Source organism: Aedes albopictus, chromosome 1 (genome assembly GCF_035046485.1).
Source record: "Aedes albopictus strain Foshan chromosome 1, AalbF5, whole genome shotgun sequence".
Taxonomy (NCBI): domain Eukaryota; kingdom Metazoa; phylum Arthropoda; class Insecta; order Diptera; family Culicidae; genus Aedes; species Aedes albopictus.
The window spans coordinates 330,216,173-330,238,293 of NC_085136.1; the positions used below are offsets into that span (position 1 = coordinate 330,216,173).

The 22,121-nt window shown below is 42.0% G+C and overlaps 2 protein-coding genes across 6 annotated transcripts in view; one reads left to right on the plus strand and one right to left on the minus strand.

Moving 5' to 3' along the window:
- LOC115264214 (zinc finger protein 557) overlaps positions 1–7,341 on the plus strand; it is a 45,198-nt gene extending 37,857 nt beyond the window's left edge. The window contains exons 7-8 of one of the 3 annotated variants that reach the window (XR_009996635.1): positions 6,819–7,113; positions 7,172–7,341. Coding sequence is in view for 1 of the 3 variants with exons in the window: in XM_062847332.1 (XP_062703316.1) it covers positions 6,819–7,011 (193 nt within the window). In the remaining 2 variants the exon portion in view is untranslated. The other 2 variants (XR_009996634.1, XM_062847332.1) reach the window with 2 other exon arrangements.
- Positions 7,342–16,007: 8,666 nt separating this feature from the next.
- On the minus strand, positions 16,008–19,784 carry LOC109424818 (serine palmitoyltransferase small subunit A). 3 transcript variants are annotated; one of them, XM_062847338.1, is made up of 3 exons: positions 19,488–19,784; positions 19,125–19,396; positions 16,008–16,859 (listed from the first exon to the last, which is right to left on the minus strand). In XM_062847338.1, the coding sequence occupies exons 2-3, from the start codon at positions 19,222–19,224 to the stop codon at positions 16,696–16,698; spliced, it is 264 nt and encodes an 87-aa protein (XP_062703322.1). In that variant the 5' UTR covers positions 19,225–19,396; positions 19,488–19,784; the 3' UTR covers positions 16,008–16,695. The 3 variants fall into 3 exon arrangements, with proteins under 3 accessions (XP_062703322.1, XP_029723576.1, XP_029723578.1); XM_029867716.2 differs by having other exon boundaries at positions 19,125–19,399; XM_029867718.2 differs by having other exon boundaries at positions 19,125–19,402.
- Between the last annotated feature and the right edge of the window lie 2,337 nt (positions 19,785–22,121).

The following is a 22,121-nucleotide window of genomic DNA, read 5'->3' on the forward strand; positions in this document are numbered from 1 at the left end:
GACTATTTTTCAATCAATGGCATGAATCCCAAAGAATTCCTCTCAAATTCGTTGATGCAAATCAAAAAACAATTTTTGAAAGAATTCCCACAGATTTCATTGGAAAAATTTCTGTTGGGAGCCTTGGGGGAATTACTTTAAGACCCCCTAAGGGAATTTGTGCAGGAATCCTTTGGAGATGAATGTACCCTTGTAGGATTATCTGAAGGAAAACTTTGAGAAATCCCTGACGGAATCTTTGTTAAGCTTAAAAAAACCTTGAAAAAAAAAGATTAAATATTTATTGAATTTTCTCAAAGGATTCATGAACGAATTGTGAAAGAGGAATTTAAAAAATTGCGTAATCTTTGGACGATTTCATACAGTAATTATTGGAAGAATTTCTGAAGAAATCTTTGAAATTCTTGAACAATGCTTCGTAAGAAATACTTGAAAGGACTTGACTTTAAGAAAACCGCTTGGGGCATTGCAAAAAGAACCCTTGCAGAGATTTCTAAAACCAAATCTTGAAGGATTTTCTAAAATAAAATCTTGGAGGAATTTGTTAAGAAGTCTTTGAAGTAATTCCTAGATGAATCGTAAAAGATATCTCTTGGAGTTCCTCGTTTGGAACAAAAGCTTGATGGAATCGTTAAAAAAATTCTTAAAAGCTTCGTGAAGGAAATTTGGACGAAATTGGTGTTATCGCTAAGTAAATCTTTAATGGTATCAATAGATGAAAACCATGGAAGAATACCTAAAGAATTCATTGAAAGAATTCCAATAAAATTTCCTGGAGGAGTTTCTGTGAGAATTCTTGAAAGAATTCTTACAATTTTTATTAGAATTTTCCTTCGGAAATTTCTTTTGGATCTTTTTCAGTAATTGCTTTGAAAATCCGTGCAGCAATTCGTTAAGGAATACCTTTGAAAATCAATTAAGAAATTTCTTCGGCAGTTATTCTGAAAATTTCCTTCGGAAATTGGTTTGGGAATTCCTTGAGTATTTTTTTTTTCTGAATTCATTCTTCATTATTTTTAAATAAATTCTTTGGCAATTCTTTTGAAAAATGTCTCAGCTATTGTGTTCGCAATTCCTTTGGTAAGAATATTCAAGACTTTTTTTTAGGAACTCGGTTATAAGTTTCATTGAAAATTCCTACGACAATTCTTTTGCGAAATTGTTAGGCAATTCCTTTTGAAATTTACTTAATCAGTTATCGGAAATGCTTCAGAAATGGCTTTGCGAACTTTTTCAGATTGTTTTCTACGGGAATTTCTTTGGAAATTCCATTCAAAACTTCTCGTTATTTTTTTTTTTTTGAAAATTCGTTTGAAAAGACCTCTGGTAATTACTTTCGGAATAACTTCAACACTCTTTTTGAAACTTCTTCCGGGAAATTCCCACGGAATTTGATTGGGTAATTCATTTGGCATTTACTTTAGAAATGCATTCGGCGAATTTCCTGTGAGCTACCCCGTGAACATTTTTCATATTAACTTTGGCGGAGTTTTTTTGGCAAAACCTTTGGAAATCCTTTTAGCAATTTTTTTTAAATTTCTATATGATTATTTTTGGGATTTTCTTGCACATTTTTTTTTGAAAACTATTTCGGCAATTTCTTCGAAATTTGGTTCGGTAACTCATTCGGAAATTTCTGGGTAATAATATTCGAAATTGATGTAGGATTCTATTCTAGAAAATATCTACGGCATTACTTTTCAAAATACTTTGGCCAATAGTTTCAGAAATTTATCAGGCAACCCCTGCGGGATTCCCTTCAGCAATTTCTTTGGAAGTTTCACCGGCAGTCCCTTTGCTAATATACCTGACAATTATTTTTATAAATCTTTCAATGACTCCTTTCAAAATGCATTCGGCAGGTAATCTGAAAATTATTCAGTCAATTCGTTTGTGAATTGAAGCGGTAATTTTAGAAAATGTCTCCGTTAATTCTCAGAAATTTTGAGGTTCACTGCGAATTAAAAAAAAAAACAAGAATTTACAATGGAACGGCTGAAGATGTTTTTTATATAACTTTATTATCGAGAGCCGAAAGTCGAAGAAAATCTCAAAAGAATTATCTAAGAAAAATGTTTGAAGGAATACCAGTAGAATTTCTTTGGAGAATTTCTGTGAGAATTGAAAGATTTCTTACATTTTTTTTATTTCAATCTGTTGAATCCTTGGAGAAATGGCAAGAGAATTTATTGGATGAACTATTGAAGAAACCTTTGCAAAAACTTCTGAAAGAAGTTTGGGAGGAATTTGTAAAGGCCTCTTTGAAAGAATTCCTTTAGAATTTTGAATAAAACCTTGGTAAAATCACTAAAGCGATCCCTGGAAAAATCCCAAAAGTAATCCTCTGTAGAGCTCTTGGAGAAATTATTGAATAAATTAAGCAAGGAAAGCTTTATTTGATTGATGAAACCTTCGCAGAGGTTCCTAACAATATTTTTGATGAAATTCCGAAAGGTTTTTTGTTTTTGAAGAAATATCTAAGAAATCCTTGGAAAAATCCCGTAGGAATTTAGGAAGTGATTCCTGAAGAATTTTCGATGGAAATCCTAAATGAAATCTTAAACTTTCATTAATCACTTAAAAGATGCTTCAAGGCATTCTTAAAGAATTCTTCAAGAAAGTGGCAAAACAGTAATCCTAGGATAAACTTCTGAAGAAATAATTCGATTTTATCTTAACAAATCAGGTACCTGTTCCTTTACTGTTTTCATTCTATTGAAAACAAAGGAATGAAGCGCTTTTTTGATTTTTGTTAGAAGTAGGTACGAATGATTACAAAAATTACGTAATCAATCGGTGCGGTAATCGCTTTGTTTTCGAATATTATGGATTTGGGATTGTATTTTTTTTTTATTTATTTATTAGAAACACATGACTTAAGACTATTGTCTTTTCTTTGCCAAAGCGGTTAAAATTACATACTTAAAACATTTACAAAACAGTTTCTTACAAAACGTGACAATCATACATTGCATTTTTTAAATTTACAATTGGTTGAAAAATGTAGTGCAGCCTTTCTTGAACATTGCTTCCGAGCAAATACGTTTTAAATCAGGTGGTAAGGAGTTCCAAAAAACCACACCCTTCACAAAAAATGATTCACCGTATAGCGCAGTGTTGTGCATAGGGACAGATAAGCTCATTGTTCGTCTTCCTTGAAGTGATGTAAGCTTAGCAAACAGATAGTTTGGTGCTCTCCGATTTAACAATTTGTGCAAAAAAAGACAAGCTCGTAATCCATGAAAATTGCGAAAGGGACAGCCCAATAGTGTTTTCTGTAGATGACGAACAGATGTCCATCGATTAATGTTGTAAACGTACCTAACGCAATCGTTCAAAGCAACTTCAAGTTTAGAAGACAAGGTCGTATTCATATTCATGTAAACTATATCGGCGAACATAAAGTAGGGCAACAGCAATGATTTGAACAACTGTAGTTTTGTATGCACTGGCATTTCCTTCGTCACAGCTCTCAAGGTCCTCAGTCCGCAATAGATTTTTCCACATTGTTGGGAAACAGCTTTGTCCCATTTCAGATTATTTTGAAAAATTAAGCCAAGATTACTACCATCTGAGGTTAATTCAATATGATTACTAAGGCACGTTGATCCTACTAGGAATCCTTAGAGATTGATATAAACGAATTTTCGGAGGAATTTCTGGAGGAATCAATCATAAATCCTGAAGAAATTCCTGACTGAGATGCTTAGACTGGAAACTTAGAATGATTTTTCAAAAGGTTTTGCGAAAGTAAATCTAAGAATTTTCTTAGAGGAACTTCTGTAGGGATCCTTGGAGGATTTTTTTTAATTATTATGCAATGGATTCTTTGGAAATTTCTTGGACGATATCTAGGATGAATCTCTTAATAAAACGTTGCAGTAATTATTGGAGGAATCCTTGGAGGAATTTCTAAAGGAATCCATGGAAGAAATTCTTAAGAAATCTTCAAAGGAACGCCAAGGTGAGTAATGAATGCTTGAGGAAATGCCAAGATATTTAAATTCTTGGATATGTCTATGGAGAAATGCTTGACTTCCGTGGAAAAATCATTTAAGGGATATTTGGAGGATCTCCTGAAAGAAACCATGGAGGAATGTTTGAAAAAATTCTAGAAGGAATTCTCTTTCTCTGACGGAATTCCGATGTAATTTCTTGGAAACATATCTGGTTCCTAAAAATCATCGGAAAACTTTTGTAGTGGTTTTCTAGCATGTCTTAAGAATTCTTTGATCTTATAGATGAATCCTCAGATCTTATTATTGAATCCCTGATGGACTTCCTGAACAAATGTTCGAAGAAATGCTTAATAAAGCCTTTGCATGAATCTGCCAAAGTACTCTAGAGTACTTTTGAAAACATGCTCGGAGGCCGCACTGTAAGAATACCTGATGGAGTGTTTAGCGAAATACTGAATGACACACTTGCGTTAACCACTTGAAAGATTCTTGAAGACAAATTATTATTCAGAAAGGGTTTTTTTTAAAAACGGTAAAGCAATCTTTGAAGGACTTCCTAAGGGGTTACTCAGGGCCGGATCTAAGGGGGGCCGGGGGGGGGCCAGGGCCCCGGGCCCCCACATTTTAAGGGCCCCCACAAACACCATTTTTGGTTCAAGTACTGCTCAAAAACAAAGAAATACTGTATTGCTCATCGCATTTGTACCTCCGAGGGGCCTCCACAACCGCTCGGGCCCCGGGCCCTCACAATCCTTAATCCGGGCCTGGGGTTACTTGATGAAATTTCTTAATAAATTCGACATTATTCTTAGAAAACAATCTTACGCTCATTAATGGAACTCCGGGATGTATCCTTGCAGAAATCCTCGAAGAAAATCATAAAAGAATGTAGAAAATAATTTTGAACCTTCCGTCAGTCAGTTGGCCACCACCGCCAGCATCACGTTAATGCTGAGTTCGAAAGTCGAGATTTTTATCAACGTTTTGTACAAAATATAAAATACGGCGTGATCATTTCAGAGTTTGAAGCATAGACTTGTCATTGTAAAATATGTACATCTGTAATTTTCATGGGGGCCACAAATTTGGTTCCGCACCGGGCCCCCAAATTCCTAGCTACGCCACTGTTTTTCGAGCTAGCTAACACACACCTACACACTCCCGGCACACAGCTTGTAAACACGCACGAGCGTTCAATTTTCTTGCAACTACCTAAGTTGTGGTAAGTTTGTGGAATACTCTACCGAATTTCTTGAAGGAAATGAATTCTATTTTAGTGTTTAAGAAGCAATGCAAAGTGTATTTTAATTAGTTTATTTTTGAGTTTTGTATTTGTAATTTGTGTTAGTAATTGTTAGTCTGTTGTTGCTATGACGCGTTCCAGTATTCAATACTTTGTAGCAATTAAGGAGAAACTTCAAAGAACACAAACATGGCTGCCACAATGGCCGACTTGGTCCCCTACTCGCGTTTTCAAGAGCACCAATCTTGAAAATTCGTAAACAAATGCGCTCGATTTGGAAAAGCTGCCTCTTTTTGCAAGTGAGCAAAGCCAGGATTATCAAGTGTGGCTTAGTTTGATGCCTCTTTCGTCAGATTTTTTTTTTTTTTATTCTTAATCACTTAACCTAATTTTACAGCTCCTTTGTCCACTAGGGCACTACGTGAGCGATTCCAATTGGACGCTGCACTTACACATTGTACAGCGCCGAAATGTATACTATTCTAATTCAACTATATTGAACTGGTGCCTTGTGCTGCTTTCACTTTTCTACCCTGTCCACAGTAGAATGATGAGCACGATGATGCTGATGTGTGGCTGTTGTTCCTTTTCCAGTCCAATTGGGGGTCGTCCATTATGAGTTGCGGTTCGCCGATATCCAAGTTTCCGGGTCCGTTGGAGCATATGCTCCGAAGAGGGTCAAGTGTCAGCTGCTCTCGGGGGGAAGAGCAACTGACGAAAAATTGCAAGTGCCGGGGCTGGGATCGAACCCATGACCATCCGCTTATGAAGCGAACGTGTGGACCACTACGCCACGGGCCCCGACATTTCGTCAGATTTGTGCCTCTAAAGTTTGTATGCAAAATTGCATAGGGATTTCTTGATGTTTCACCTTAAAAGATGTAAATCTTACGCTGCGAGTTAAATAATAAATAAATAAATATTTAAATACCTCTCTCAGCGCGGTTGTCAAACACGCCGTCGCGACGCTGTTCGGAAATGGTAAACATGATCAATCCACCATTATTCCAATTTTGTTCTCGTGTTCAAAGTTTATTATTTTCCATTCGCGATGGAAATTTTGATGGATAGTTGTTACAAAATTAGCTAAAATAGGCTCAAAACAATGTTTATCCTTCTCCTCGCTTTCCAACGGCTGGACAGCGGCAAATGGAGATATCGTGACAACAGTTTTGATTATATCCGCAGCACCTAGATAACAATACTATTCAATCAATCACACAGGTTCAACAAGGTTTAACATAACCTCTATCTTCAATGTTTGGCTCCCGATGTTTGGCTCCCGCTGTGAGAGCATATTGAGTCAGTCCGCGACACTCAGGTTGGAATATGTTCAACTGAACTTTATTTGTGCTTCAGAGGCACGCAAAAGTTCAACATGAGTTCATTAACAATACATGAGTAACTTTTTGGAGAATTAAGTTCAACGAAACCGGAATTCTTCTGAGTTTGTTCTTCAAGTGGAATCCGAATTTTTGGTTGCTTGGGTAAACACTAGTTCAAAGGCGTATCGCTTCTTTTTTCATTGAAGAAGGCATGCGCAACGTAAGAAATATGCCAAAGATGATCGATCATTTCTATATGCAATAAAAATGTTTTACTTTTCTTATTTCCAGAAGCCGATTGCGGTCTCATGTGCGTAGGCACGATAAGACAAAACCATACAAGTGCGCCAAGTGTGGAAAGTGTTACAAGGCTGAAAACACCCTCGCGAACCACGAACGAATCCAGCATAATAGCGGAGATTCCATTCAAATGTTACGGAAGGAAACATTTAACAATGGTGGATCTCCTTCCGCCTCCTCGTAAAAGCTACTACAGCAGATCCCCTTCTCTTTCCGATAGAGTTAAGTAAGTTTTGAATGGGCAAGTCGAATTATGAGCTTGCTCCGTTTATGGAAAACTACAGTGGTCGGTGAGTTTTCGGATTTAAGTACTTGACCGTATACTCACCTTTTCACATTTGTAGGCTTCGGTTGGAGAAGTGCGAAATGCGGGCTCCTGGAAAATGTAGAAAACCGAAAATAAATGGCTCACAACTAGACCAGAATGATTCTTGGGCAGCATTCATATACAGGATGTAAGTAAGCTTGTCACAAATTCGTATTTTGGTAGACAAAGTCAGTAGATATACTAGAATCAGGTAATAAACTATTTTTTATTTATTTGAGCCTTACTTACGAATCATTCCAAAATCCTGTGGGGTCAATCGGGTGAAGCGGCAGTCATCTACTCATGGTAAATCCTCTTGGAAAATAGGAGTTCAACCGGAAAAATGATGCTACAACACTGTAGCAACACGTGATTCTGCACATCTCTTTCGATGCGCATGTCGAGAAAGCTTCCAACCTGCCCAAGGTCAAACATCTCGAAGCTGCTAAATGCTTCTTCAACTTAACGATACCCTTCAGATTCCGACCAACGATGAGAATGTCGTCGACATATAGCAGCAGAAACGGCTTCGATTCACCTCTCACGTATAGACAACGATCGTTCTCGCCACGCTGAAATCCGAGCTTAATTACTAGCGCATGGAAGCTCTCGTTTCAGGCCCTCGAGGCCTGATTCAGGCTATATAGCGCTCGATTTAGTAGACATCAAAAACAACATGGAAATTTTTCGTTGTAAGAGTACTCACCGAGATTAATCCGCTAGTGAGCCGGGGGACGAACAGAACCTAACCTAGCACAATGTCGACGGGGTTACCTGCACCGTTCAGTACGACGAGCTTTCCTTGGCCGATTCCGGCAGCGTCCGCCTTCTCTCCATCAGCCAGAAGTACACTCATTCCTGTGGATTGATTCAACGACGAAAAGAACTTTCTATCGCCCGTCATATGCCTTGACGCTCCACTATCCACGAACCAACTCGTCGGCTCTCCGTGGCCAACCATCCAGGCCAGCGGGCTCTCCGCTACGCTTGCTTGTTTTGCCTTCGCTTCATTTTGTTTCTTCGGCTGATCGTTGCCTTCCTTCTTCCCGGATCCGGACGGACCGTCCCGCTGCAAGCTTCGGCAGTTTCGCTTGAGGTGTCCGGGCTTTTTACAGTGGTAGCGCACGCGAGTTTCTTTCGGTGCACCCCCAGAAGTACTTCCGGAGCCACCTCCACCTCGTCGAAAATCAGTCCGCAACGCTTTTTCTCCTGACACTGAACCGATTCCTGCTCTATCTCGTCGTTTCTCAGCTTCGGCAAGCAGCTTCGACTTGACAAGGTCTAATGTCAGTTCAGCCAGAGAACGTTGCTCCAATGCTGTTGCCAGGGGATCAAATGAATCGGGCAACGAGCACAGCAACATCGCCACTTGCCATTTGTCCGGTATCGGATCTCCTGTATCTGCAATCCGCTGCAACAAATCGGTGAATTGTTGAAGGTGCTGCTCCATGTCACCGTCCTCCGGCAGCTCCAGCCGGGTAAGCTTCTTCAGCAGATATACTTCGGAGCCTTTGTCGTGGTATTCCTTGAGCGCCGTCCAAGCAGCCTTCGCAGTGGCACAATTCCGAACCATACTCGTTTGGTTGTCATCGATGCAGAGACCGATGGTTGCACGAGCCTTCGTGTCCGCCTTCGTCCAGTCAGACGTCACGGGATTCGGGGGAGGATCGGAAATGACATGCCACAGCTCATCGCGTATGAGCATCATTTCCATTTTGAACTTCCACGCCTGGTAGTTGTGGTTGTTCGTTCAGCTTCGTGAGCGGTTCCCAGCTGTTGCTCGGCCATCGTAACCTCACTTTTCTTCCACTCGACTTGTCTGACGCTTACCTGCAGGTTGAGGTCGAGTAGGAATCGTGGAAGCTACTCACGGTCAACACACACCGTGGCCTATTCTAGTACAACCGATTACCCTGGAGTCAAGTCGGCACCCGGCGCTTTCCAGCGCATCATCGACAGCATGGTGGCCGGCATCCCTGGAGTCAAGCCGTATCTGAACGACATCCTCATCGCTGGTCGGACCAAGGAGGAACACGACCGCAATCTCTACACCGTTCTCAACCGTATACGTGAGTATGGTTTCCACTTACGTCTCGAAAAGTGTCGTTTCGCGCCCTCCCAGATCAAGTTCCTCGGACATATCGTGGGCAAAGATGGCGTCCGCCCGGACCCTTCCAAAACCGATGTCATTTTTAAGATGCAACCTCCGAAGGACGTTCAGCAGCTCCGTTCCTACCTCGGTGCTGTGAACTGAAGGATGCCCGCTGGAATTGGACCGACGAATGCCAGCAATCCTTCGAGCATTCTAGTCTCCGATCTGCTGCTCACCCACTATGACCCATCCAAGGAGATCATCGTCGCAGCAGATGCATCGAAGTACGGTCTTGGCGCAGTCATCATGCATCGGTTCCCGACCGGTGAAGTGAAGACAATCGCTCAGCCTCTCGCTCACCGACCCCGGCAGAGATGAACTACGGACAAGTGGAAAAAGAAGCATTGGCCCTGATTTTCGCTGTCACTCGCTTCCACAACATGCTGTACGGACGCCACTTTCTCCTGCAGACCGATCACCAACCGCTCCTCAAGGTTTTCGGTTCCAAGAAGGGTATTCCTGTTTACACCGCGAACCGATTGCAGCGTTGGGCCTTGACACTCCTGCTGTATGATTTCGACATCAAGCACGTTTCAACGACAAGCTTCGGCTATGCGGATTTCCTTTCGCGGCTGATGTCATCACAACGAAGGCCGGATGAAGATTACGTGATAGCCGCCGTATACGTCGAATCCGCAGCGAAAGCGATACTCGAAGACACCATCAGCAACCTTCCAGTCACGCACCAAATGATTGTGGCTGAAACACGAAAGGACCCAGTTCTCCAGCAAGTGGTGAACTTCCTCAAGGAGGGTTGGCCGGCCCAAGCGAAGCAAATCGCAGATCCAGATGTCAAGAAGTACTTCGCAAGACGAGATGGACTTCAAGTTGTCGCAAGCGGATTGTTCGACAATTGCATCGTGGACACCCAGGAATGGACCGGATGAAGTCTCCGGCCCGAAGCTACATCTACTGGCCGAATGTGGATGATGACGTGACGCAGTTCGTTCGAGAGCGCACAGCGTGCGCTGAAGCAGCAAAGTCTCCGACAAAAGCAAGCCTGGAGTCGTGGCCTCTTGCAGTCAAACCATGGCAACGTGTCCACATTGATTTCGCTGGCCCAATCGATGGATATTTCTATTTCGTCATCGTGGATGCCTACTCGAAAAGTGGCCCGAAAATTTTCGCGCCCGTTCCATCACCACTACCGCAACCCTGGATCTGCTTCGTGAGACGTTTTCCCGTTTCAGCAACCCGGACACTCTGGTCTCGGACAACGGCATGCAATTCACCAGCGTGCAGTTTCAGCAGTATTGCCGTGAAAATGGTATCACCCTAGGTGCTGCGGATAGAAACGGTTTTATTTCTCAAGCTAGCCAACACACACCACCACACTCCCGTCACACAGCTTGTAAACACGCACGAGCGTTCAATTTTCTTGCAAACACGTACGTAGAGGTACCTCTCTGAGCGCAGTTGTCAAACATGCCGTCGCGACGCTGTTCGGAAATGGTAAACATGATCAATCCACCATTATTCCAATTCTGTTGTCGTGTTCAAAGTTTATTATTTTCCATTCGCGATGGAAATTTGGAAGGATAGTTGTTACAAAATTAGCTAAAATGGGCTCAAAACAATGTTTATTCTTCTCCTCGCTTTCCGACGGATTGATAGCGGCAAATGGAGATATCGTGACAAGTTTTGATTATATCCGCAGCACCTAGATAACAATACTCAGGTTAATAGACAGTATCAGATCAGTCGGGATATCCTAGGTCATCCAAACTGTTCTTGAGTTAAGATCCTAAGGCCTACGATTTGTAATTTATCATGTCCAGTAAGTCTTCGAAAAGGTTAATAGACAATATCAGATCAGTCGAGATATCCTTGAGTTAAGATCCTTAATATTTTAAAATATATAATAACGCTGATTATTCCTCTATCTGATTTGGTAAGTACAGTGGATTATGTAACATTACTTAACGTGGTGGCAAAAGCTATCATCACAAATGTAGATCTGAAGATATGGTCTCCGGAATAGTGTTGTTGATCTGGAATATCTCATAACTATCTTGAAATGACTCATGATATGCCAGGGGGATTACAGTTTTAAGTTTATTGTGAGACAAACTACTGTTACTATTAAAAGCTTAACTTCAGGATAGTTTGAACGACTATCAATGTCCCAAAGGTTCATAATAATAAAAGTAGGTCCAGTCACTGCGATTGATTATGCAACGTTACTCAGTATGTCAGATATAGCTGATGTTACGAGTGCAGACCTGAAGTTCTGAACTCAAAGGTAGTTTGGCTAACCTGGAACATTCATATAGTGTATCTAAATGACATTTGAAATTTCAAGAGCTTCAAGGATCTCAGCAGATTATGCTATGCTATTATTTATGGTGACAACACATAAAGTTTTTCTTGTAAATTTGAAGGACTTCATTATAAAACAGTTAGGACGAACCTGAATGTCCCAAAAGTTTATAATAATAAAGTAGACTTCAGATTGCTCAAGTGACCACGGATAAATATGCAACGTTAGTCAGTATAGCAAATATGGCTGTTGTTATCAGTGTAGACCTGAAGTTTTGAACTCCAAGGTAGTTTGGGTGATCTGGTATATCCATGTAGTATCTCTAAATGACATTTGAAATTTCAAGAGCTTCGCGTATCCCAGCAGATTATTTTATGCTATTATTTATGGTGAAAACACGTAAAGTTTTTCTTGTGGATTTGAAGGACTTCATTATAGAACTGTTTGGACGAACCTGAATTCCCCAAGGTTCCTTATAAAAAATGTAGACTTCAGATTGCTCCAGTATCTTAGGTTGATTTGCAGCATTACTTAGTATAACAGATATGGATACTGTTACGAGTGTAGACATGAAGTCCTGAACTCCAAGGTAGTTTGGCTGACCTGGAATATCCCTGTACTGTCTCTAAATTACATTTGAGATTTCAAGTGCTTCGCGAATCCCAGCAGATTATGCAATACTATTATTTATGGCGAAAACACATAGTTTTCCTTGTAGATTTGAAGGACTTTACTACAGGACAGTTTGAAACATCTAGAACATCCTAGAATATAAAACACGTTTTGATATTCTTGACGAAGGTTAAATGAATACATATAAACGTAACCCACATCCATGTTCAGCTTTTAGAACAACTGGTATGTCAATTATTTCGTTTTTCCAAATTTCATGGTGTTCAGGATGTTCCAGGTTATCAATGAAGTCCCAAGCACAAATACTCATATTTTTCCCTAATAGAGGACTCAATTTGTAAAAACTTTTACGAAACCAGTATACTGTTTTATCGAATGTGTGAATTTATACAGCGGTTTCTATGTTGGGGTCATATGTGACCCTTCAGGCTCCAAAGGGTTAAGGCGTAGCTGCCCGACGAGGTGGAGTACAGTAACGCAGCTACTACAAATCCATCACGATTAATTTTGTCGTGTATATAAGTCCGTCCTCTAGAATAATTTGTTCATTCTGCTTGTGACCACTACTGAAGAAGAAAGTTAAATTACAACCTAAGGTCTTATTCAACTCCCGAATTCCCATAGGAAGGAAGATTACGCCAAGGCCCTGCCTACGATCGCTATTCTTGTGGACGACTGCCGGAGTACGGCGGAGTACGACGAAAGGGGTAACATGGAACTGGATGCGAACCTGAAAGTGGCCATGGGCTATGGGTTAAAACTAAGGCGGTGGTGAAGGTGCAGCCGGCAATGGACGAAATGCCAATCCAGGAAGGACCGGAGGTGAGACCATTCTGAGGCTACCGGTGGCAAGTGAGGTTTCGTTACCGGTAATAGAGCGGCTGCGCGGGAGAGAAAATTACACCTCGTGGGCGCTTGCAACCAAGATGCTCCTGATTCGGGAAGCAACTTGGGCCGCCGTAACGCGGCAGGAAAAGGATCGGTAGATGCGATTTCCCTTCGTGCTCTCGCTATACTATCTGCCTGAGCATTGCGCCAGTGAACTACAGTTTGGTTCAAAGTGCAGAAGCGGCGAAAGCTGCGTGGACAAACCTGAAGAACGCCTTTCAGGACGACGGAATGACCCGGCGGAAGTTGACCATCATACGGCTGGTGGAATGCAGTTCCTTAGAGGAGTATGTGAGTCAGTTGATGCCAACCAGCCACAAACTATCTGAAGTTGGCTTCAAAGTCGATGACACATGGTTGACGAGTCTTCTTCTGATGGGTTTACCGGAAGAGTATGAGCCTATGATCATGGGCTTTGAGGCGTCCGGAACACGAATCACAGCGGACGCGGTCAAATCCAAAATTCTTCAAGATGTGAAGATGAACAGTGTGACGAAGTCAAGTTCCGGCGATGGAGCTTTCTACAGCCAGTTCAGGGTGAGCAGAAGGACAAAAAAGCGGTGAAGTGATTACATTAACGTGGTAAACAACGCAGAGTCCACGGTGGTGGCCGCCACCGGCACAGTTAAGTTTACCGCTGAAGTCAAGGCTGAAGTGGAAGGTAATTCGTGCGATTTGACGATGTCTAATGTCTTGTGCATTCCAGAACTAGTACTCAATCCCTTGTCCGTGAGCAAAATCTGCAAAAACGGATATCGAGTGGTTTTCTTCAAAATCGACGAACTGGTCGTGGTCGCTGTTGACAGAGAGGTAGGAGGTAAGAGGCCTCTACAAGTTGTGCTTGGCCAACGAGCAACTTTCGTGTGCGGCGAAGGAGACGGACGACATGGTTCTTTGGCACAGGCTGATGGCCCACTTACATCAGCACAGCTTGAAGCAGCTACGTGGTATGGCTAGTGGTATTCGGTTCCGGGATGCGAGCATTCCCACGTGCACCGTGTTCCTACAAGGAAAACAACATCGTCTGCCGTTGAAGAAGAAGAGCACCAGAGCAAGCGAGGTTCTCGAACTGGTACACTCGTATCTGTGTGGGCCGATGGGAAACGTCTCGATAGGCGGCAGCAAATATTTCCTGACGTTCATCGACGACGCTAGCAGAAAAGTGTTCGTTTACTTCCTCACGTCTAAGAAACAGGTCTTGGACTGTTTCTAGGATTTCAAGGCCTACGCTGAAAACCAAACCGGCAAGAGCATCAAGCGGCTTCGAACGGACAACGGTTTAGAGTACGTTAACCAAGAAATGGAACAATTTCTGCGAAGTGCTGTTCGACTGAGGTTGGTGGAATATGTCAAGGAGCAAGTTCCACATGAATAATCTTGGAGAAGCGGAGCAAGTTCTGGATCACCCGGTCTGAAGATGCAGTCATGTTGGATCAACAGCGATACATCGACGAACTGCTTCAGCGCCGAGAAAGGATATTTTTGAACCAGCAGACGTACATTCAGAAGGTTTTGATACGTTTTGATAGGTATACCATATATGGATCAAGCAAAGCCGTCCAACTACCCCATGGATCCTGGACACATTCTGACTGACAACCATCAATACACAGCCTGATCGGGTGTTCGCTGTGAATACTCTCCCGGATATTGCAGTAAGAGTTTCCATTCTGAGCAGATCAATGAGCGCACCGATACAGGTAGATTGGACCGAAGTAAAAAGAATACTACGTTACCTCAAGCATATCATGAACCATGAACTCGTTTTAGGGAAAACCTATTCCAGCTTGGTGGTGATGTACGTGGATGCAGATTGGGCAAGTGGTGCGAAGACTCGTTAGTCCAACTCCGAGTACTTATTGTTCTTATTCGGGGGTGGACCAATATACTGGGAATTCCGAAAGCAGACGTCGAACTGCTATGGATCGACCGGCTACAAGCGGACTTTTCAGTAAAACCAGCTGTTGCAAACATTAGAAGCGACACAAACATTTTTGCTCGGGCACTGGCGACGCCCAACGTCGACCCAACCGTCGCGACCACGCGAACGGGTTGCCTTTGCAACTAACGAACCACATCGCAGCAAGCGAGGTTCAAATTTGAATTTTTCAGATAGAAGTGAAAATTTTCTCTTGCGGACAGGACGCACATTGTCGATGATTAGAATAACGAAATTGAATTGTAAAGACATTTTCTGTAACTAGGCTATTAATAAATTAAATTAGTTTAAATTCCAAACGCGTGGTTTGTAAAACTCTGAAAAGTGGCTTTGGTGACGGAAGAGTATGTTTCGGTACGGTCGTTTGTCAGAACGTGGGTTTGTCTTCTGTGCGCGACTGTGGTGTTACGCGGTTAGGTACCCGAGAGAAGCTGGAACTGGTGCTTTCCCCCCAACAACGGTCCCGCAGGTGAGCCCTCTGACGGTTTCGATTGCCAGCGAACCTACTGGAACACCAGCCAAGCCGATCATCATCCATGAAGACAACCAATCATGTATTAAACAATTAGAATGCGGGCGGTCAACCAATCGTTCGAAACATGTGGGCAGTAAGTACCATTTCGTATATCAGCTGAAGAAAGATGTGATCATCCGGATGCAGTACTGTTCCACTGAGGAAATGATGGCCGACATGGTGGCGAAATCGCTTACCAATGTGAAACTATCAAGATTCAGGGAAGCAGCTGGAGTTTACCCGTCGCAGAGGAATGATGGAAGCTCCATATGGGTATTCCGGTTGAAGGAAAATGAACATGGGAACGCAGTCAAATGCAAGGCTCGACTGATCGTCAAAGGGTATCTCCAAAAGCCTGGCATGTACTACCAGGAGACGTACGCTCTTCAGTACTGAATAACACTTCAAATATGACAGACGTGTTTAAGTCAATTGTCTGCTAAGATATCAATAAATTAAGGTTAGAAATAAAAACAACAATTTTAAATGATGTCTTGTAGTAAAAAGATTTTATTAAATGTAAGAATTTACAAAGAGTAGGATTAAAAAAAATCAATTACAAACGAAGTTAAAGCGAATTCATTAACGTTTCTTGATTGAAGGTAAATTCACGTTTTGTTCTAGATTGTTACAAAATTATTAGCACTCAACTATATGATAGTAGTTATGATAGGTATTATCTTAAGATAAAAAACAGCCCTAATTTCACTTGGCTCCCGCCAGCTTCGGCCACCCAGTATTGACTGGGCGACACATCCGGGCGAGTGCACGCACATCCTACATCCTATTCTAGTTCTCCAGCTAGAAGCAATCAGTACTAAGAAGGTTAGAAAAACTTGACTTGAGGAAAAGTTATGGAATCTCTTAAGCCATATTTTGTATCCGCTTGTAGCAGCCAGCACCTAATTTGAATATAATTGTCTTTCCAAGTTTCTGAAATTCTCCAACTTTCCGATTTAACCTACAAAATCTAGCGTCTAACAACTTTCTAATAGCAATTTTTGTGTGCTCCTTCAACTAGCATCGTATAATTATTGTTATTTTGTAAATGCGAGATACTCCTTTGCTTCGCTGATTGGTCTCCTAATAAGAAAAAAACGGTTCCGTTCCTGTAAAACTTGTTCAATTTGTGAGAAGACCGATTTTTCTAATCGTCGTTGATCCATCATGACTAACTAGTTGACGCCGTAGTCAACCGGTTGCTGGTGGTGATCCATCAGGTCCAGGGTCAGCTCACTGCCGGTCGGCATGAAGGCGTTGATCAGTTTCCGGGTGTAGCTCGGCAGGTACACGTAACTGGAAAATACCAGCAGGGCAAGAATGCTGAAAATGACACCATCTAAGAGGGAGAAGGGGTTTCGTGATGTAAGGAAAATATTGGGTTGATGTTTGGCAGAGAAGAACGAGAACTAAGAATGCTGAAGACTTGAAAACTTTCAATACTTAAGTAAATGTTCATTCAGATCTAAAAGCAAAAAATAGAGAGTATAGGTACTATATATAGTATCCTTTTGATAATAAGAGTGTTGGAACTAGTGTTCGTTAAAAATCCAACATTTGGTTAGCACAAGTACACTTATCTTGTGTTCTAGGAAAACACTGATTGACTAAGGTGAAATAACGACTTCGGCAGTTACTCAACCTATTATCCTCAGAGAGGTAAACGAAGTTTTTGAAGTCTGGATTTTCGCATGCAATATGCTACTACTGTGCCAAAAATCCGACAATGGTTACTTCACTTTATCCAACGCGTACTTGTTGTACTTTACTACTATTATTTATTGTTCGAGTGGTAGGTACAGAATGACTTAAGTGAACAGTTATCTTTACTTATATAGTGTCAGGTAGTTAGGTTGATTTGTGGTTGCTACGGTTGCTAAGGTATGCATGGCGGTTGCTTGGACATCAACTAGTCGATGGTTTGGTTGGCCTTTAAGGTTGTCTCTAACATTCCTCCCTTCTTGTTTCCTGAATACCAGGAAAGCTTCTAGTACGTATGTCATCTATAACATTCTCCGGGGTCGACTCATAGAGGCTTCCTGGTCAGGTAGTGAATGCTGAATTGAATCCGGCAGGTTCACTTCGATTTCGGGAAGTGCTTTGTCTGCACTAGTGATACCAATGGAAACTTCTTGATCCGATACAGGTTCTGGAGAAGCAATGGTAGTGTCTTCATTTTGTTAACTAGCAATCCAAACTCGTCTACGAATATTTTCTGGGAGATTTCTCCGTTAATTCGCTAGTTGATTGTTGACCGTCAAAGCGATACTTGATTTGATTGGCATGTAAACTTCCGTCGGCCATAGAACGTTGAAGTTTACTTGCCCAGTGACTTCAATAATGACTCCGGGTATCCATTTCTATGAATTGGTTTGGTACACCTTGACATAAACTGCATGCCCGATTTGTAGTTTCCTAGGTACTACGCCATGTTTCCTGTTTTTCTTGTCATATGTTGATTGATGATTGGGCTTCTCGACTGGCGTGGTTGGAGTAGACTGTCCGCAGACGAAGTTTTTCCATTCAGGGCATGACTTAGGGTTGTTCTATAGACTCGAAGGAAACTTTGTAATGATTCGTAGATAGCACATCCCTTTACCAATTACAAGACGTTCTGATGGGTGTCAAACGGTCGAATATCCGGGTTTGTAATGTCCTTAATGTGAGCATGCCCTCCATTTTTGATGTGCTTGACAACTTGCTGTTATCGTATCCTAGCCGCTGAAAACTCCATTTCGGATGATTCATCGTCGGCTACTCAAGATTCAATAAACCAACCAAAACGAACTAGAACTTCCGTTTCATCAGATCACTCACTGCAAATTTCCAGCTGCTGGGCCCATAACCTGTTGGCTAACTCGATAAAACAGAAATTGAAGCGAATAATGCGTCATATTTTACAGCTTCACAGTTTCGCAACGTTATTGAACGATTATGCATTATTCTAATTCAAAGTTTCGGTGTTCACACCACAAATTTCAGAATAATACAATCTTATGGCCGTTCTCGTTCTGAAGGCTCGATTCTAGCATGATCCATCTGAACTTTTCTAAAATATTGGCACCAATCTTTTCGAACACAGCATCTGTTTTCGTTATCAAAATTCGGAGCACTTTTACTTTCCAGACTGTTCATCAGATTGTGTAGGATTCTCTGAGATCTTCTGCACCTCTTTAATATGTACGTAATTCGCAAACTTGTTGGAGTTTAAGCCCAACTGAAGCGGATGAACACTTCTGAGTAATGAGTAAACTCAGACCATCTCACGACGCTACTCATTTATGTCGTTTTCGTTTTTGCGGTGGTGCTACACCGGTGTAGCACTTTTGCACCGAAAATGTTCGTTTTTGATTTTCGTGCTACACCGGTGTAGCACTTTTTCTGCACCGCGCACGATAGTGTAGCACTCAAAAAATCGGGAGTGTAGCTGGTGCACACCGTGTCCACCAATCAGCGTTGGCAAAGTTGTCAATATTTTGGTGTTTATACACGCACACCAATGCAACTGCACCGAAAATGTTCGTTTATTCAGCAAAAAGTGTAGCACGAAGCGGTGTAGCACCGCCGCAAAAACGAGAACGACATTAGTTTCAAAAAAGGATACTGATGAACTTCTTCTCCCACGGATCCAGCATGTAGATGCAGGTGTTCAGCTCGTACAGCAGATACACGGAAGAGATCGACTTCTTGATGGAGCTCAACATCTTGTTGGGTTGCTTTGACTATGATGGCAAATTTCACACAAATGCCAAGTTTTACTGTCCGCACGGCCAACTACGACGTACGATGACTACTAGCTTGGTTCTGCTGACCACAGCGCGCTTATCGTCGCCTCGACAGCTAATCAATATTTCCAAATGGCAAATCGTCTTCTCGCTGCTGCTAAAAACACCCCAAATTTATCGAAAAAAGCGTAAATATATTGGCAAGGCGTGAGTAAATCTCAATCGAGATAAGATAAAGCTACCTGTTCGTGTGGAAGTGAATTAGTCAGCACATTGACTGATTGAAGTCCGGAAGTTTCATTGATTTAACAACACAATCTTCGCCCCTTGAAAACTTTGCTCGGATTGGTGGATCAATCTGAACCACTCTTTACCAAACGATGATTTCCTCAATTTAGTAAATTTTCTTTAGTTAAAGAAATCCAAACGTCCTAATCGACTATGTAATAATTACGCGATTTCGCAGTGATAACAGCCACAACAAACTGTGGCTGACAAAAGAACAAGGCGAACACTTGAGTGAATGGTTTTTTTTGTAACAACTCGTACTGACTAGAGTCCCTATAATTAGAGTCTGGCGGACTGTCACTTTCGACCGGAGCCAATCGAGCATGACGTCATAGTGTCCTCACCGATGAATGCTACACCGTGACGTCATGCTCGATTGGCTCCGATCGAAAGTGATAGTCCGCCAGACTCTAACTAGACTGACTCTAGTACTGACTGACTGGCGAAAGAAAATATACACACAGCAGGCGGGTGCGCACTCAAAACAAGAAACAGAACCAAAACAAGGAAGTGTTGATGCCAGGGATGCCAGGTGAAATTTTCAAATATCTTCACAAGGCACGTTAAAATGTCTTCACATGTCTTCACACCCCATATTGTGGCTTTAGAATAAAATACTGTTAGGCCGTTCGCAATGCTGTTTTATTTTGTATGGCGAGTTTTAAAAATTTTAAAACTCGCCATACAAAATAAAACAGCATTGCGAACGGTCTTAGAGGTCAAAATTTATGCCATGTTCTCACTTAGGTTTATATGAAGGAATATACCGTGAGGTCATCCAGCAATAATGCATGCTTCTCTCCAGAATTTCCATGGCATTTTTAAGGGGGTTTCCCGATAATTCCTTAACAAGTTCCTCGGATTTATTTTCACGAGTTCCACAAAAAAAAATCCAGGAATTTCTCTAGGAATTCCTTCGGAAATTCTCCCCTCGCGAATACCTTCAGAAGATCCCTGGGAATTCATCGTGGAGTTTCTCGGGAATTCCCCCAGATCATCCTCGGAAATTCCCCCAAGTGGTCCTCGAGAATTCTCCCAGGAGTTCCTTGTGAATTCCTGCAGAAGATCCTCAGCAAATCATCATGCTTGGCCCCATGCAGATCCTCGGCAGTTCCTCCAAAAGATCCTCAGGAATTCCTCCAGGAGATCCTCAAAAATTGTGCCAGAAATTCCTCGAAACATCCTCTAGAAGTTCTACCAGAATTCTTTCATAAGTTTCCGAGAATTTCTTCGGGAGTTGAGTTTTCCAAGAATTCTCCCAGGAATTCTTCTACAAGTTCCTCCAGGAGTTCCTCGGAAAGTTCTAATAGAGTTCCTTGGCAATTCCTCCAGGACTTCCTCGGGAATTCCTCCAGGAGTTCTTCGGGAATTTCTCAAGGAGCTCTTAGGCAAGCTCTTAGGAAATTTCTCCACGAGATCTTCGGGAACTTCTCTAGGAATTCATCGGGGATTCCTCTAGGAGCTCTTAGAAATTCCATCAGGACATCCTCGGGAACTCCTTCAGAGCATCCTCAAAAAATCCTTCAGGAATTTCTCGAGAATTCATTCAGGAGATCCTCGGAGATCCTCCAGGAAGTGCTCGGCAGTTCTTACAGAAGTTCCTTGGAAATTTCTGTCGGAGTTCCTCGGGATTTTCCGGAAGTTTATCGGGAATTCCTTGACAATTCTTCCAGGAGTTCCTCGGAAATTTCTACAGGAGTTTCTCGGGAATTCCTCTAGGACTTCATCGGAAATTCCTCTAGGAGGTCGAATCGAATCGAAATTGAATCGAATCAAGAATTCTTCCAGGAGTTTCGAGAATTCCTGCAGGAGAACCTCGGGAGTTCCTCCAGCAGATTCTCGTAAATTCCTCCAGGAGTTGCTCGGGAATTACTCCAGGAGTTGCTCGGGAATTACTCCAGGAGTTCCTCGAGAAATCCTTCAGACGATCATCGAAAAATCCTCCAGCAGTTTCTCGGAAACTCCCTCAGGAGATCCATGGAGGAAATCGACGAAAATTTCTCCAAAAGATCCTCAACAATTCCTCCAGGAGTTCCTTTAGAATTCATCCAAGGATCCTCAGGAATTCCTTCAAGAGATCCTCCGTAATTTCTACAAGAAATCCTCGGTAAATTCCTTCCAGGAGTTCTTCGGGAATTCTTGCAGGAGTTTCTCGGGAATTTCTCCAGAAGTTCATCGACAATTCCTTCAGGAATTCCTCAAAAAGTTTCTCGAAAAAACCTCCAGGAGTTCCTTGGGAATTCCTCCTCGGATTCCTCGGGAATATTCTGAGGAGATATATGTTTCTCGGGAATCCCTCCAAGAATTCCACGAGCATTTCTTCATTGTTTTTCAAGGTTCTTTTCCGGCAGTTCCTCGAGATTTACTCCCTAGAAAACCTACTCCAGGAGTTTCCTGGGAATTTCCGACGATTTCCTGGGGGTAATCATAGATATATCCAGATGAATTTCTGATAAACTCCTGAAACATTTCCCGAGAGTCTTCTCGAAGAATTCCCGAGAAAATGCTAGAGGGATTCTCAATGAACTTCTGGAGGAAATTCCCGAAAAAATCGAGAATTATCGAGAAAATCCTGGAAGAATTTCCGA

Bases quoted from the DNA above. Each gene is read 5' to 3' on its own strand.
- LOC109424818 (XM_062847338.1), bottom strand. From the start codon at position 19,224: ATGTTGAGCTCCATCAAGAAGTCGATCTCTTCCGTGTATCTGCTGTAC. The intron at 16,860-19,124 runs GTATCCTTTTTT...TCTCCCTCTTAG, and splicing joins GTGGGAGAAGAAGTTCATCA to ATGGTGTCATTTTCAGCATT.